The sequence below is a fragment of the Macaca nemestrina genome, unplaced genomic scaffold (assembly GCF_043159975.1).
Source record: "Macaca nemestrina isolate mMacNem1 unplaced genomic scaffold, mMacNem.hap1 Scaffold_43, whole genome shotgun sequence".
NCBI lineage: Eukaryota > Metazoa > Chordata > Mammalia > Primates > Cercopithecidae > Macaca > Macaca nemestrina.
In genome coordinates, this window is record NW_027257672.1 from 591,570 (window position 1) to 607,673 (window position 16,104).

Here is a 16,104-nt window from a genome sequence, read left to right on the forward strand (position 1 = left end):
CATGTTTATTACCGTACTTACTTGATCCAAATCTTAGCTGCATTTTCTTACCTATTTTTCTTGGTTGTTGGTAACAGTGGTTAGATCTTACTCAGTTTCATTGCCCTTCAGAGAATGTTCTTGAAGTTTATCTTCTATGAAATGACTGGCTGCTGACCTGGATCCTAGTTTCTGGAGAAACTCTCATTAGGATTGTCGCAACGCTAGTATTTTATGGGTGAAACTTTCCTTTAGTTTCCGAATGTAAAGATAAAAGAATAATTTGCCAAAACTACTTCTAGCCATGATGAGAGAACAGGGACCCAAATCACCCATCTGCCCTAAACAACTGTAAAACTGCACAAAACGAATGAGGTGGCTGTTTTTAGTCTGTGACCACAGCTGTACCAGCCAGAACCTGAGGGCGAGGGCAGGAGAATGAATGAGATGCACCCACAGTACACTTGCCCTCTGGAGAACACCTGCAGACCGTGGTGCCGAGAGTTCAGGTGTGGGCGGAGTATGGCCATCCTACCACATCCAGAAGGCGGAGCTCGGAGAGAGCTCAGGTGTGGCGGAGCATGGCCATCCTACCATGTCCGGGAGGGGGAGATCAGAGAGAGCTCAGGTGTGGCGGAGCATGGCCGTCCTACCATGTCCGGGAGGGGGAGATCAGAGAGAGCTCAGGTGTGGGCGGAGCATGGCCATCTTACCACGTCCAGGAGGGGGAGACCCAAGTGGGTGCAGGATGGGAGCTCTCCACAGATTCACACCAACAGCGAATCCAACCAAGCCTGCCCATGTCACGATGACCCAGCCGTGCCTGTGCTAACTGCTAAAACAAGAGCTGGAAAGCTTCAGAGGGAGGTTAGGGATCCTGAGTGTGCTCAACAAGTTACCCACAATGTGTAATATTCAGCAAATAATCACCGCATACACAGAGAAACGGGGGGTAGAATCTGTGGTCAAGAAAAAGGCAGTAAAAAGTGCACACACATGCAGGATGGTCTCTGTCACTCACCACATGCGGCGGCTGAGCACATGACGTGTGCCTGGTCTGAACTGGATTTGCTGCGTGAAAGACATGCCAGTTAATATAAAAAATAGAAAATATTGTATTTGTTTTTTTTTTTTAATTTGAGACGGAGTCTAGCTCTGTTGCCCAGGCTAGAGTGCAGTGGCGTGATCTCGGCTCACTGCAATCTCCGCCTCCCGGGTTCATGCCATTCTCCTGCCTCAGCCTCCCAAGTTGCTGCCCGCTGCCACGCCTGGCTAATTTTTTGTATTTTTAGTAGGCACGGGGTTTCACCGTATTAGCCAGGATGGTCTCGATCTCCCGATCTCGTGATCCACCCGCCTCGGCCTCCCAAAGTGCTGGGATTACAGTCTTGAGCCACCGCATCCGGCCTATTTGTATTTCTTATTGCAAGTATAGTATGAGCATTTTGAGTTAAAAATATACCAGTAAAATTAATTATACCTGTTTATATATTTATATGAGGCTACAAGGAAGGTTATGAGGCTACAAGGAAGGTTTCAAGTTCTATAACAGGACTCTCATAATTCTGTTGGAAAGTGCCAGTCTACATGTCTGATACAGCAGAAAACTGAGTTTTTAAATCTGCAATTATAAATATTTAGGGAATCAGAGTACAACGTGTCAGAGAATGAAAATATTTTAATTCTTGAGCCAGAGGAAGGGAAGACACTTTTCACTATAATGGAGTTGGGGAATTTCAGGTTATGTACACGATAATCTTGAGAATTGTCACTCCCTCCTCACAGGTAAAAAGCTGAGCAAACTGAAAAATCAGCAGCTCTTCTTAAACCTGCAAGAGACGTGAGGTCACCGGCAAGCCACTGTCCCCAGATTGGCTGGACAGGTAAAGCAGATGAATCACCATACACTGGAGCACAATGCTCCAAGGAACCCACGCTGGGATTGGAAACCCTGAACTGGAATTGACAAATTGCTGTGGTGAGGTGTGGCCACGTCTGAGAGTTAAAACCTCCAGGAGGCCTGTGCATATGGGTCTCATGCTTTTGTGAGTTGTATCATCAGAAGCTCAATCAGGTTCTCGAAGTAAACATCAGAGAAAAATCCCCTCATACTTACTACAGGGGAAAGAGAATAGGAATCATTTTTCAATATGCAAGTGCACTCTTCACTAGGTCCACCTTCCTGAGAAGCTAGTTAAGTGGAGACTAACCTGGTGGGATTTTATCAGAGCCTTCTGACCTGGGAGAAAGGGAAATACCCAACTCCAACCTCCAGAGCTGAAAAGCAAAAAAGAACGGAGTATCCAAGCACTATGGGACTTCCACAGAGGCATAAAATATGCATAACGGTAATACAAGGGGGAAGAAAGAGGAACAGAAGAAATATTTGTAACAGTAATAGCTGAATTTCCTCAGATTAATGCCAGACACCAAACCATAGATCCAGGAAGCTCAAGAAACACCAAGAAGGATAAATGTAAAAACGATGACGACAAAAACAAAACAAAAATAAACTCTATTTGGGCATAAAATATTGAAACTATGGTGAATCAAAGATTAAAAAGCAAAGAAACCAGAGTAATCTCCTTCCCTATGGAGGATCAAAGATAAGAATTATTTTCAACTTCCCCTCAAAAACCATGAAAGCAAGAAGTGGAGTGAAGTATTTAAACTATTGAGAGGAAAAAAATTCCATTAACCTAGAAGTCTATACTCTGTGAAATTATCTTTCAAAAGTGAAGAAAAAGAAAAGACCTTCTCCGACAAAAATTGAAAAATTTGTTGCCGGTAGACCTGCCTTGCAAAAAATGTTCAAAGTTCTCTAGAGAAAATAGTAGAGGTCAGTAACTCAGCTGTGCACAAAGAAAGGAAGAGCACAGTCTGTTTACAGGGCTCACAGCTGTCATCCTAACACTCTGGGAGGCAAAGATGGGAGTAGAGCTGGAGGCCGCTTAGTTGAGACCAGCCTGGGCAACGTTGTGAGACTCTGTCTCATTAAAAAAAAGCCAAACGTGGTGGCCAACACCTATAGTGCCAGCTACTTTGAGAGGCTGAGACGGGTCACTTCTTGAGCCCAGGATCCCGTTCAAGGCTGCGGTGAGCTATAATGATGCTGCTCCACTCCAGCCTGGGCAACAGAGAAAGACCTTGTCTGTTTAAAAAAATAAATAGAAAAAGAAAAAGCATTAAAGAAGAAATAGTGAAGGTAGAAGAAAATCTTTCATTTTTCTTAACAGATCTAACTTAACAGTTCATTCATAATAGCGACAGTAAATATACTGTATTATATGCTTATGTATATGTCATATACACACACTTAAATATAAGTGAAATGAATGAGAGCAGTGATACCCAAGGGATGGGAGAGAGCAATTAGGAATTAGGGTTATTTTGTTATTATAGTGTGCTTGCATTATCAAGAAACCAGTGTAGTGTCATTTGAAAGTGGACTTGGGTTACTTGTAAATTTATATTGCAAATTCCAAGGCAGCCACTTAAAAAAAAAAAAAAAAAAGTAACTGATATGCTAAGAAAGGAAAGAAAATAAATCATAGAATATGCTCAATAAAGACCACAAGGAAAAAAAAGTGAAAGACAAAAACAAAGAACAAGGGCAACAAATAGAAAATAGTAACAAATATGGTAGATGTTAATTCAACTGTATATTATTACTTTCAATGTCAGTCCAAATGCACCGAACTATATATTATCTATAAGAAATCCACTTTAGATATAAAGACATACATATAGATCAACAGTAAAGGGATGGCAAAAGATATAAATGTTAACACTAATTTTTTGGTGTGCAATGGCCTGATATCTCACTGCAACCTCTGCCTTCCAGGTTCAAGTGATTCTCCCTCAGCCTCCCGAGTAGCTGGGATTACAGGCATTTGTCGTCATGCCTGCGTAATTTATTTATTTTTTCTATTTTTGTACAGATGGGATTTCACCGTGTTGGCCAGGCTGGTCTTGAACTCCTGACCTCAGGTGATCATTCTGCCTTGCCCTTCTAAAGTGCTGGGATTACAGGCATGAGCCACCGTGCCCGGCCAACACTCATTTTGAAAAATGGAAGTGGTGATATTAATTTTAGACAGAGTCGACTTTACATCAAGGAAAGTTACCAGAGATGACTATTACATAATAAAGAGGTCAATACTCCAAGAAGATGTAACAATCCTTAAATGTACTTTTGCTAACAAAGTATCAGAATTCCAAAGTAAAAACTGATAAATTTCAAGGAGAAATAATTAACCCACTTTTATAGTTGGAGACGTTAACACCCCTTTATCAGAAATGGACCAATTCAGTAGCCAGAAAAGCAGTAAGGACAAAATTGAAATCGGCATCCTCAGTCAACTGTATATAACTGAAGTTTATAGACTATTTCCTCCAACAGCAGCAGAATACACAACATTCACCAAGACATACCATGTTGTGGTCCATTAAACACACCTTAACACATTTAAAAGAATAGGAATCAAACAAGTATGTTCTCAACCACAGTAAAGTAGAAATCAATAATGGACGACTGGAAAATATATTAGGATATTAAACAGTACACTTATACATAATACATTGTTCAAGGAAGAAACCTAAAGATTTCTTTGAATTTTTGAAGTAAATGAAAATGAAAACTTGTTAAAATTTGTGAGCTGCAGTGACAGTAATGTTTATAGGGAAATTTATAGATTTAAATGCATACGTTAAAAATAAGATCTAAAATCAATCAGCTTCCACCTTCGAAAACTAGAAAAAGAACATCCAATTAAATTCTAAGCAGGAGACAAATAATGAAAGAGCAGAAATCAATACATTGAAAACAGAATATCAGTAGAGAAAAATCAATGAAACCAAAAGCTGGTTCTTTGAGAGAAAATCTGTAAGCCTCTAACAAGAAAAAGAAATACAGCAGATAAATTACCAATATCAGAAATGAAATAAGGGACATAACTACAGATCCCATGGACATTAAAAGGATAATAAAAATTATGAATAACTCTATGGCCACGAATTTGATAACGTGGATGAAATGAACCAATTTCTTTAAAGACAGAATTTGCCAAAATTTGAACAGGAAGAAACGATCTGTATGGGCCTGTATCTGTTAAATTGAATCAGTGGTTAATAACCTTTCAAAACAGGAAGTGCCAGGCCCAGATGGGTTCACTGGTGAATTCTACCAAATATCTAAGAAGAAATTATACCAATTATCTACAATCTCTTTCAGAACATAGAAGCTGAGGAATACTTCTTAACTCATTCTATAGAGCCAGCATCATTTTAATATCAAATACCATTTTATAACAAAATATTACAAGAAAACTACAGAACATCTCTCATGAACATAGATGCAGTAATCTTCAATAAAATATTAGCAAATCTAGCAAAAATTGTGCACTAAAACCACATGGAATTTCACGTATCCAAAGCCGGTTTAACATTGAAAAGCCAATTAACGTAATTCATCACATTAATGGGTCAAAGACTAACAGATGCCTCATCTAAGAAGATATAGAGATGGCAAATCGACGTATGAGATGATGCTTCACATCACGTGTCATAGAGAAATGCAGATGAAAGCAACAGTAAGATATCACTACACCAGAATCCAGAACACTATCAACACCAAAGCCTGTGAAGATGTGGAGCTGTGGGAATTCTCTCTCATTCATGGCGGGTCTTAATAAAAATAGAACAGCCTTTAGGAAGACAGATTGGTGGTTTCTTACAAAACTAACTATACTCTTACCGTATGATAAAGCAATTACACTCCTTGGCATTTGCTCAAAGCAGTTGAAAACTTATGTCTACACACAAAAGCCTGCAAGTAGATATTTAGAGCAGCCTTATTCATAGTTGTCAAAACTTGGAAGCAACCAAAATGCCCCTCAGTAGGTGAATGTATAAGTGAGCTGTGGTACATCCAGACAATGGGATATTATTTGAGGCTGAAAATAAATGAGCTATCCATAAAAAGACACGGAGGAAACTTAAAGGGCATATTGCTAAGTGAAAGAAGCAATCTGAAAAGGTTGTTGTATGATTCCAGCTTTACAACATCCTGGAAAAGGCAAGACTATGGAGACTGTAAGAAGATCAGTTGTTGCCAGGGGGAGGCAGGGATGAATAGGCAGAGCAGGAGAATTTTTAGTATGTGATCTCTGTATGATACTGTAATAGTGGATACATGTTATGCATTTGTCCAGAGCCATATATTGTACAACACCAAGAATGAACCCTGATGTGAATGATGGAGTTGGAGTGGTAATGATGTTTCACTGTAGAAGTATCAGTTGTGACAAATGTACCAGTCTGGTAGGCAATGTCCATGATAGGAGACGCTGTGCATATATAGGGTATACATGAGACATCACTATGAAGCTGGAAAATATGACACTGAGATGAAATGGCGCTGATGGGCTTAACAGGTTGGAGAAGGAAGATGAAGTCTGTGGGCTCGAAGGGAGATGAAAAGGAATTAACCAAAGTGAAGCCCAGAGAAACAAAATGAAAGGAAAGCCAACAGAACCTCAAGCTCCTGTGATACGTCAATATACTTGTAATACAAGAAGGAAAAGAGAGAGAAGAGCAAGAACCTTTGAAAAAAGGAGTCAAAATTTTCTCAGATTGATGTCAAACACCTGTGTCCGGCCCCGAGAAGTTCAGTGAACTCCAAGCAGAACAAGTATAACAAGAAGCACATCCGAGTTCATGATAGCCAAAGTACTGAAATCCCAAGATTAAGAGGAGATCCTGAAAGGACTCAGAAGGAAAAGACACGTTACATACCAGAGAAGCATTTCAAAAACGCGTGACTTCTGTGAAGATACAGTGGAGACCAGAAGACCATGGAAAGACATTTTTTTAAAGCACTAAAAGCAGGAGAAAGGCCTGTCAACTCATATCCAGGGAAAATCTCCTTTATAAACAGGGGTGAAACAACACATTCCCAAATATGAAAGCTGAGAGAATGTGTTATCAGCAGAACTACACTATAAACGTGCTAAAGAATGTACTTGGCTGATTGCAAAGGATATCAGATGAAAGGTTAGCTCTACGGAAAAGAACCCTAGAAATCATAACAGTGCACTCTAAATTTTCTAGAATATAAAATCATAGAATATTTTACTCTGATTTTATGGTTTTTGGTTTTTTTATGATCTTATAATTTTATGATATAAAATCATACAATGTACACACTTCTCTATGCCTCCTTTATCTGTTTTGAAGTCCTTGCTGTACCATGCACCAGTAGTTTATTTCTTATTTATTTATATTCTATTTGATAGATATGACACATTCTGTTTATTCATTTACCAGTTGGTTATTCATTGTTTCCATATTCAGCTGCCATTGACATTAATGTACATATCTTTGTGTATGCATATAATTTCTTTTATCTTAAGTGGATGCCAAGTAGCATGATTGAGTCTTATTGTAAGTTTAGGTTTAGCTTTTTAAAAACTGCCAAATTATTTACAAAATAACTGCACCATTTCACATTTCCACCAGCAGCATATGCTCATCCCAGTTTCTCCACATCATCACCACCAATAGTTACTGTTATTTTTATTTTTGTCATTCTAATTGATGTGGAATGGTATATCATTGTGTATTTACTTTGCAACAATGAATGATGCTAAGCATTTTTAATGTGCTTATTAGCTTTTAATGTGCTAATTCCTATTCATAGCCATTTGTATATATTGGTAAAATGTTCAGATTTTTTGCTCATGTTGTAAATGGGTTGGTTGTCATCTTATGGGTTACAGGTGCCTTATGCAATCTGAATATAAGAGTTTTACAGATGTAACGTTTCTCAGTGAAAGAACAAACTACTATGTAGCAGACGGAACAAAGCCTTTCCCCCAAGATACCCAGGTCCTATTCCCCAGAACTTATGAACCTGTTGTCTGAAGTGGTTAAAAGGCATTTTGCAGCTGATTAATTTAAGATCTTGAGATGGGACCATTATCCTGGTTTAAGTAGGTAGACCCACTGTAATCAAGAAGGTCCTTAAAAGAGAAAAGAACTGGAGACTGGATTGGTGCACTTTAAAGATGAAGAGGGGCCATGAGTCAGGGACACAGGTGGCCTCTAAAAGTTGGGAAAGGTAAAGAAATGGATTCTCCTTTGAAGCCTCCAGAAGGAACGTAGTTCTGCTGACACTTAGATTTTACACTTCTGACTTCTTCATCAATAGGATAATAGATTTGTCTTGTTATAAGCCACTAAGATCAAGGTAATTTGTTACATTAGTTATAGGGAGATAATCATCTTTTAAAACTTACTAGTTTTCTATTTTAATGAAGTCCATTTCACTAATTTTCATGGGTTGTGTCTTTGGGAGTTTTAGAAGTGTCATGGTCTTACTGTTCTTTCATTTAGGTCTGTGATCCATTTGGAGTTAATTTTTGTGTGTGCAGTAAAGATCTAAGTCGGATTTTTGTTTTCGTTTGGTTTGGGGGATTCTTTCCCCCACGGTTTTTCTTTTTGGTGTGTGGGTACCCAGTTGCCACTGCAACATTTGTTGAAAAAACAAACTACCTTTCTTTTACTGAATTGTCTTGAGACCTTTGTCAAAAATAAATTAATCATAAATATAAGGCTTTATTTCTGAGTTTAATTCTGTTCCTTTGATGTATACATCTATTTTTGTGCTAATACCACTGCCTTAATAACTATGACTTTATGTAAAGTTTTGAAATCAGATAGTGAAGTCTTCCAACATTGTTTCCCTTTTTCAAATTTATTTTGGCTATTGTAGGTCCTTTGTATTTCCAGATAAAATTGAGAATAAGCTTTCCATTTCACACACAGCCTTCTGGGATTTTATTAGGCAGTGCCTTGAATTAATGGAACAGTTTTGGAAGAATTGTCTTGATAATGCTGCGTTTTCGAATTCACGATCATGAATCTGCCTCCATTTATTTAGTTTCCATTTATTTGGATCTTTAATGTCTCTCCGTAATGTTTTATAGTTGTCATTGTACACATTTTGCACCTTTTTGTTAGAAGTTCAGCTGAATGTCTTCTGCTTTTGATGCTATTGTGAATGGAACGATTTTCTTAATTTTATTTTCAGGTTTTTTATCGCTAGTATATGTATATCTTTATCTTGTGTCCTATGATCCCATCAAACTTTGTTTTAGTAATTTTTGGTGTACTTCTTGCCATTTTCTACATGCCAAAGTCAGGTCATCTATGAATAAAGACACTTTTATTCCTTTCTAATCTGGATGTCTTTATTACTAAACTTGTTAATTTATTTCACCAGCTAGAACCTGCCAGATAATGTTGAATAAAAGTGGCAAGAGGGGACATCTTTGTCTTGTTCTCCATCTTAGGGAAAACGCATTCTATTGTTTACCATTAAATACAATGTTAGCTGTGGCTTTTCATGAATGTACTTTAACAGGTTGAGGAAATTGCCTTCTATTCATGGTTTGTTGAGTTTCGTTCTCTTGAATTTGTCAGTACTTTTCTATGTCTCCTAAGGTTAACACGCGGTTCTACTCCGTAATTCTTTACCGCGTATGACATTAATTCAGTTTTGAATGTTAAATCAACCTGACTTCCTGTCCCCATGGTGTGTAATTCTAGTCACCACTGGTCATGCTGTATCATCCATTTCATATGCTGCTTGCTTGGTTTGCTGCTATTCTGTCGAGTGTCTATATCACATTATTCTGCAGGTTTCTTGGAAAAGGTAGGTGGGAGTGAGGAATGAAAGATTGGAAAGGGTTTTGAGAAGACGTTCTGGGGAGATGGTTGTGCTCCAAATGGACACCTGGTTGTGTACCTTTCTCAAAAGTCTCAAGGCTGTGTCAGTTTTACTTTTACTTTTATATAAATTGTGTAAGTTTTCTTAAAAGGCAGGGTCGGCCAGGCGCAGTGGCTCATGCCTGTAATCCCAGCACTTTGGGAGGCCAAGGCAGGCAGATCATGAGGTCACGAGGTCAGGAGATCGAGACCAGCCTGGCCAATATGGTGAAACCCCGTTTCTGCTAAAAATACAAGAATGAGCCAGGCATGGTGGCACTTGCCTATAATCTCAGCTACTTGGGAGGCTGAGGCAAGAGAATCACTTGAGCCGGGGAGTGACAGGTTACTGTGAGCAGAGATCACACCACTGCACCCCACCCTGGGCAACAGAGCAAGACTCTGTCTCAAAAGAAAAAAAAGCAAGATGATAGAGAATTTTCAGGCTCCTAATATTATTGCTTGTCTAACAAGTAAACTTTTTAAAAAATTCCCAAACAGCGTAAGTCATGTGACAGTGGTAATAAGTGTGAATATTGTTTGCCCTTACTGTCTTTTAAGAAGCAAACCAGTGTCTTAAGATTATTTGCTGTGACTCCTTCTCTCACCCAATGATCTGGAGCTGCTCACCTGAGCCAGCGCCTCCCATCACTCACTTGTAGGTAGGATTCTGAGTGTCATTCTTACGTTGAAGTTTAACAAATACAGCAGCAATTTATTCCCAAAAACCTTGGTGCTGCATGAAAAGTTATTAAATGAAAAATGTTCTCGCGAATTATAGTGAAAAAAGGGATGTATTTTCTCATAATCCAAGATATCCAATTTGTACAGATAGAAAAATCAATAATGACAATGTATAAGAAACGAATAGTGTAAAGGTGAATAGATTTGAGTGCAAAATGTAACATGAGGGTTTGTTGTGTGCCCCAGAGGAAAACGGGGAGGTGGAGGGGCCGCTCTATGTGAGGCACATTCTGCTTTCCCTCCTGTTACCATCATCAGCGTCTTGATCCTTAGAGAGCTGCATGGGTATCGAACACACCGATGTAGAAATAAATCAGCTGCATGGGTATCTAACACACTGACATAGAAAGAAATCAGTTGTATGGGTAACTAACACACAGACGCAGAAATCACCTGCATGGGTATCTAACACACCGATGTAGAAATAAATCAGCTCTATGGGTAACTAACACACAGATGCAAAAATCACCTGCAAGGGTATCTAACACACACACCAACGTAGAAATAAATCAGAGCCCAGAAGAGCATCTCAGGACTAACCGGGGCTAAACATAGTCACACTGAGACTCCTGAGAGCTGCACAGGCCCTCCGCCTCCCCTTGCCCTCTCACTTTCTGACTGACACAAGAAAACACTTGGTTTCTTCCCAAACTGCTGTGTAGAGGAAATGTGTCAGTGCATCTTTGAGATGACAGTATCAAACATCTTATAGCATGTTTGTATAAGGTGCTTTGGAAGCAAAATTCATTATGCTAAAATAAATGGTTCATTATCTGAAAAGTGGTTTAAATTCTCAAGAGTGTCTGCGGCAAAAAGTCATTAAACAACTGTTCAGACTTGCGTGAAGTAAATCTGTGTTGCAGGGACTGAGATTGTAGTGCCTGTTTTTGCTGCAACATATAGCAAATTGCCTTTCTTCTTACACAGATACCTCTTATGGCTCAGAAGATGAAGGCTCAGTGCAGGTGGACTCCCAGGGCGCCCCGACCTCCAGCCAGGGCAGCATCAAAGTGGAGCACTGGATCAGTCAGGCCATCCACGGCTCCACCACGTCCACCACCTCGTCGTCCTCCACGCAGAGCGGGGGCAGCAGAGCTGCCCACAGGCTAGCGGATGTCATGGCCCAGACCCCCATGGGTGAGCACGCTTCACAGTGTCTTTCTGTGCCTGTTGTCTAAACCCCTTTGTGTGTGCACGTTTTCCTCTGTTTGTATCTTGGCTGTGGAATCCCTTAGTGGAAAGAGCGCAGAGCCCCTCTGGCCCCTGGGGTGCTTTGGTTGGATTGTTTCTGGAAGCTGCTGTACTGCTTTTCTCATGCCCAGGTTCCTCCCACAGCTGGAATTCCAGGGGCCTTGTTACTGGGGAATCCCGCAGCCATATCCGAATTCCAGGGGCCTTCTGTTTATAAGTCCTTTCGTGTTCCTGGGGAATCCTGCAGCCATATCCGCTTCTATCTTTTCTTCTCACTTATGCTCCTGCGTGAAACCTTAACAGTCCCAGTCAACAGGACAGGGTTTTAAAGTGTGCTCCTCCTGACCACGGGAGTCATTTAAGGAAACGAGGGCTTTAAGCACGGCCGCTTTACGCTGCTGTCTGCCACAGGTGTTCAGATTTCTTGGGCGTGGCGCACTGTTTTGTGTAGGTTCTATGACAAGGGAGATCCTCTGTATTAGAAAAAGAGCAAAGTTAGGATCACTGCCCTACAACGTTTGAAGATGCTGTGGAAAAGGAGTGAAGTGAGAATTACTAGAGCTAGAGTCGACACGTGGGGGAGCCACGATGAGCCTCGCGTCGCTCTGCCTTTGAATGGTTCAGGAGAAAATGTTTTCCATCAAGTATGGGACTTGGGTTGAATAGGTTTTGGTGTGTGTCTCTATTAAAGCAGTAACCGGAGATGACTGTGTACCACGTCGCCGATAACGGAGCACGAGCCGCAGGCTCAGACCCTCCCGGCACCAGCTACCACAGGAAAGCCTGATCTCTGCAAAACCCTCAGTGGGAAGCAGGTGGACGTCATGTGTGATCAGATAGCCGACAGACACCCCAGAACCCCAGAATGTTCACTTCTAGATCACTGACTCCTTCACACCCAGAGGTGTTTGGGATTGACTTGGGTCCCAGCCCCTTCGGTGCTCACTGACACTGAAAGCGTCAACTGTTTTCTGTCTGGAACAGGAGTTTGCTGTCAGGAGAGCTGGGTCTGTCTCACTTTTCCCAATAACTGCTGCTGGGATCTTGAAGTCCCTTCTCCTGCTTTAGGCTTGAGTGAGGGAAAAAAAATTGAAAACAATAATTTTTCTCTCTCAACTGTTGTGAGTATAAAGGAGAAAACAGAAATACTCTTTAAAAGTTTGCAAAGTAGTACTCAAATGCAAAGCAGTGTTAAACTTCAGTTTGACACAGTTTCAGGAACATGTACACTCGTTTATGTGAATTAATAACCCTACCTGAAATCACAGCAGGCTAAACATTGAACAGAAATGTGTGACTGCTACGTATTTTTCCATAATAAAATTCCATGTGTATATTGGATTGCAGGATAGTGGCCAAGGCTCTGCCAGACGTGAACGGGGAGGCCAGACACCGCCTCTGCCACTGGGTGGAAGCATTTGTATCCTCGGATTTTATTCAATTTTAAGAAAATGCACAGAATCTTACCAAGGAAAACACATATTTTTGAATAAATGGATCACTGCACTTGGGCCTCCCTTTGTGGGTTTACCCTTTCAATACTGGAGGAAGTTTTAGTACAAAGAATTAATTTATCCAAACTATGAGGGGCTCCTAACTCATGTACGTCAGGGCTCAGTGTGACCCAAATGTAACTCTCGGGTGATCGCGTTCCGGTAATTTCTAATTGGGCACAAAGATAATCCTCCTAGACTATCTGGAAATTTTCTATAAGTTTGGGAGTTTTTTGGAAAAGCGGTGACAAAATAATGAAACTTGAAGAGCAGAAATATTTTGTGTGGCAAAAGAAGAGAAGTAAAAAGTCAGATGTGCATTTGACCTTCTGAGATAATCAGAAGCCTGTGAATGAGAACTTAGCATCTGTGATCATGTGTGCGTGAGTGTTCTAAGGAGTCCAGGCACAACATAGTCACACTGGCCAACCCCCCCGCCCCGATCCTACATGGTCATAGCCATTACTGTTCCCATTTGATGAAGAAACTGAGGCACGGAGAGCTTTAGGGACATCCCCAAATCCCCAGAAGTTTTCAGAGCTGGGTTTCCATTTCCAGGCCCTGGGCTCCAAAGCGCGAGTAAAGCCCTGGGCTGTGTGGACGGTGGCCGACAGGAAACGGGACCCTTCCATGAACACACACACGCTTCCTGGCGCCCTGCCATTGCCGGTCTAACGTTATTCTAGTTAAAATGCCGCTGACGTGGCTCCTGTTAGGAAATTGAGGTTTCACCGAACTCTACTCCATTTTCGGCAACATGAGTTATGCTGGGGTCCCCCTTTGTGCCAGATGTTTGTGGCAGACGTGGCTGAGATCGGCTTTGGCTTCTCACGGCACCCCCAGGGTGAGCGTCTGCGCTCCCGTCTCTTCCTGAGCTATGGCTTGCTCAACCTGCAGAGCAAACGCCACAACCACCAGAAACACTCACGATGTGCTTCTTTACAGATAATCATTCTGCACCTCCTGACGTAACCACGTACACCTCAGAGCACTCCATACAGATGGAGCGACCACAGGGTTCCACGGGGTCCCGGACAGCGCCCAAGTACTGCAACGCCGAGCTCATGGAGACCGGGGATGGTATGTCCCAAAGCAGAGATGCGTTTTTTTCTGGGAAACGGTTTGTGCTGATGTCCCGTTCTGTGCCCGTGACTGGGTGTGTTTCTTCCTGGGGTGCAATCTGCTGCCATTTTATCTGCTGAATAACGAACAGTGGTTCAGCAACTGAGAAATTCTTGTTCAGGTGTTAAGACCGTGAACAGTCACTTAGAAGGGCAAGATGAAGTTAAATGTACAACAGAATTACTGTTAGATGGGCCGATATGTTGCTTTAGACTTCGGAGGAAAGAGGGTCTTTTTATCCATGTTGGACAGAGATGTCAGCGACTTGGTAACAGGCTGCGGCCCAGGGCTGCTTCTTCCTTCCTGTGGCCTGGTCTTGGTATGTTCTGATTACAGCGGCGGTTTGTATCACCTAGCCGCTGTTCTATTTAAGTCTTAGTCCTTCCCCGGGGTCATAAGAGTCAGTGTAGAACCTAGCAGTGAATGAAATACAATGCCCCCGTGTTGAAGCCTCATCGAGCAGCCTTGGAATGGCGTAATCTTGTAGTGCACGGGACTCGCAGGCGGACAAGGCGGCCTATCCGAGCCCCAACAGGTAGACACGGAGGACTATCGGAGCCGCAACAGGCACAGTGGACAGGCACAGTGGCCAGGGAGGACAGCGCGGTTTTGTGGATCCACAGGACACTGTGGCGTCCAAGCACGTGCTCCCAGAGGAGAGGACCCTGTGGGAGCTGATGCTGGGAGCTGGCTGAGATTCCAGCGAATAAGACTCCCTGTGACATGCACAGCTGCCATCTGCGCTGCAGCTCCTGATGCCAAGATGGTCGTGCGATAAATGCACAAAGCGCATCTCCAGCAAAAAGCCGCCAAGTGTCCACATCCAGGATATCCACCACGGTGACTTTTTGGTGTTAATACGATGAATGTGAGCAGCAGGTGGTCTGTGTTGAGTGTGACTGTGCCACTGCAGTTTTGTTCTCATGTCTTGATGAGCATGAACGGTTCCTGACGAGGGTAGATAAGGATGCTGTGACCTGAGACTCTGCAGTATTGTAGCTTGAGGAACCAAGGAGTTTTTCTGTCTTGCAAAGCCGTCAGGGAGGATGTTCCAGGCTGGTGACTGCTCCATGAGGTATTCAGAGATCCAGGTTCCTTTCAGACCGCTGCTCTGTGTTCCCACGGACACGGCTGTCCTTGCTGTGGTTGGGACTGGGTGATTGCCACGCTGGCAGGGGTAGGCTTAAGGTGAGAGTGGCTAGGATTTACCTAATCTACATAATGACAGGGAGCCTGGGAGTAAAGTGTAGCCATGGCCTGGAGGATGGATGATGGATGTTGGTGAACGACTGTCTGCACTCACCTCAGCTGGCCGAGGGATGGGAAGGACGACTGATGATGCCGTTCAATGGTACCTGGTTCTTTCAGATTTGACTTCCTTATGGATTTTCTGCTGTAAAGAGGAGAGAGCCTGTGGTTCTAGGCCAAGCATCTCACTCATCTCATAACATCTTGTATCCCTTAGCCAACATTTTTGTCAAGTTTCAGAAGTCCTATCAAACTGGCAAGCATTTCTCAGTTTGGTTTAACCATTGGATTTTATATCTGTGTCTGCATCTCTATTTTACATCTATGTGGTTATTTGACACTCTGTAGTACATTTGTAATAGGTTCTATTTGGTGGAAGTTACTCTCAACAAACCTTGCTGCTACTTGAATTTTCAAGGTTGCAAGTAGAAAGGAGAGAATAAAAACCACATCTTCTCTAATTTTAAAATTTGTTGTTCCTCAAATCACACCAGAAGTACAAATATTACAAATTATAAAAGCAGTCAGAATCAAGGTTAAGAGATTTCTGGGTGATTCT

General features: G+C 41.8%; 1 protein-coding gene across 13 annotated transcripts in view; it reads left to right on the plus strand.

Annotated features, from left to right (window-relative positions):
- The window catches only part of LOC139361328 (disco-interacting protein 2 homolog C-like), a 142,692-nt gene that overhangs the window by 57,782 nt on the left and 68,806 nt on the right, over positions 1-16,104 (plus strand). For 11 of the 13 annotated variants that reach the window (XM_071089950.1, XM_071089949.1, XM_071089944.1 and 8 more), the window contains 2 exons: positions 11,419-11,628; positions 14,121-14,255. In XM_071089950.1, the coding sequence (XP_070946051.1) occupies positions 11,419-11,628; positions 14,121-14,255 (345 nt within the window). Of the gene's footprint in view, positions 1-1,764; positions 3,506-11,418; positions 11,629-14,120; positions 14,256-16,104 lie in introns of those variants that run through there. The other 2 variants (XR_011618866.1, XR_011618865.1) reach the window with 2 other exon arrangements.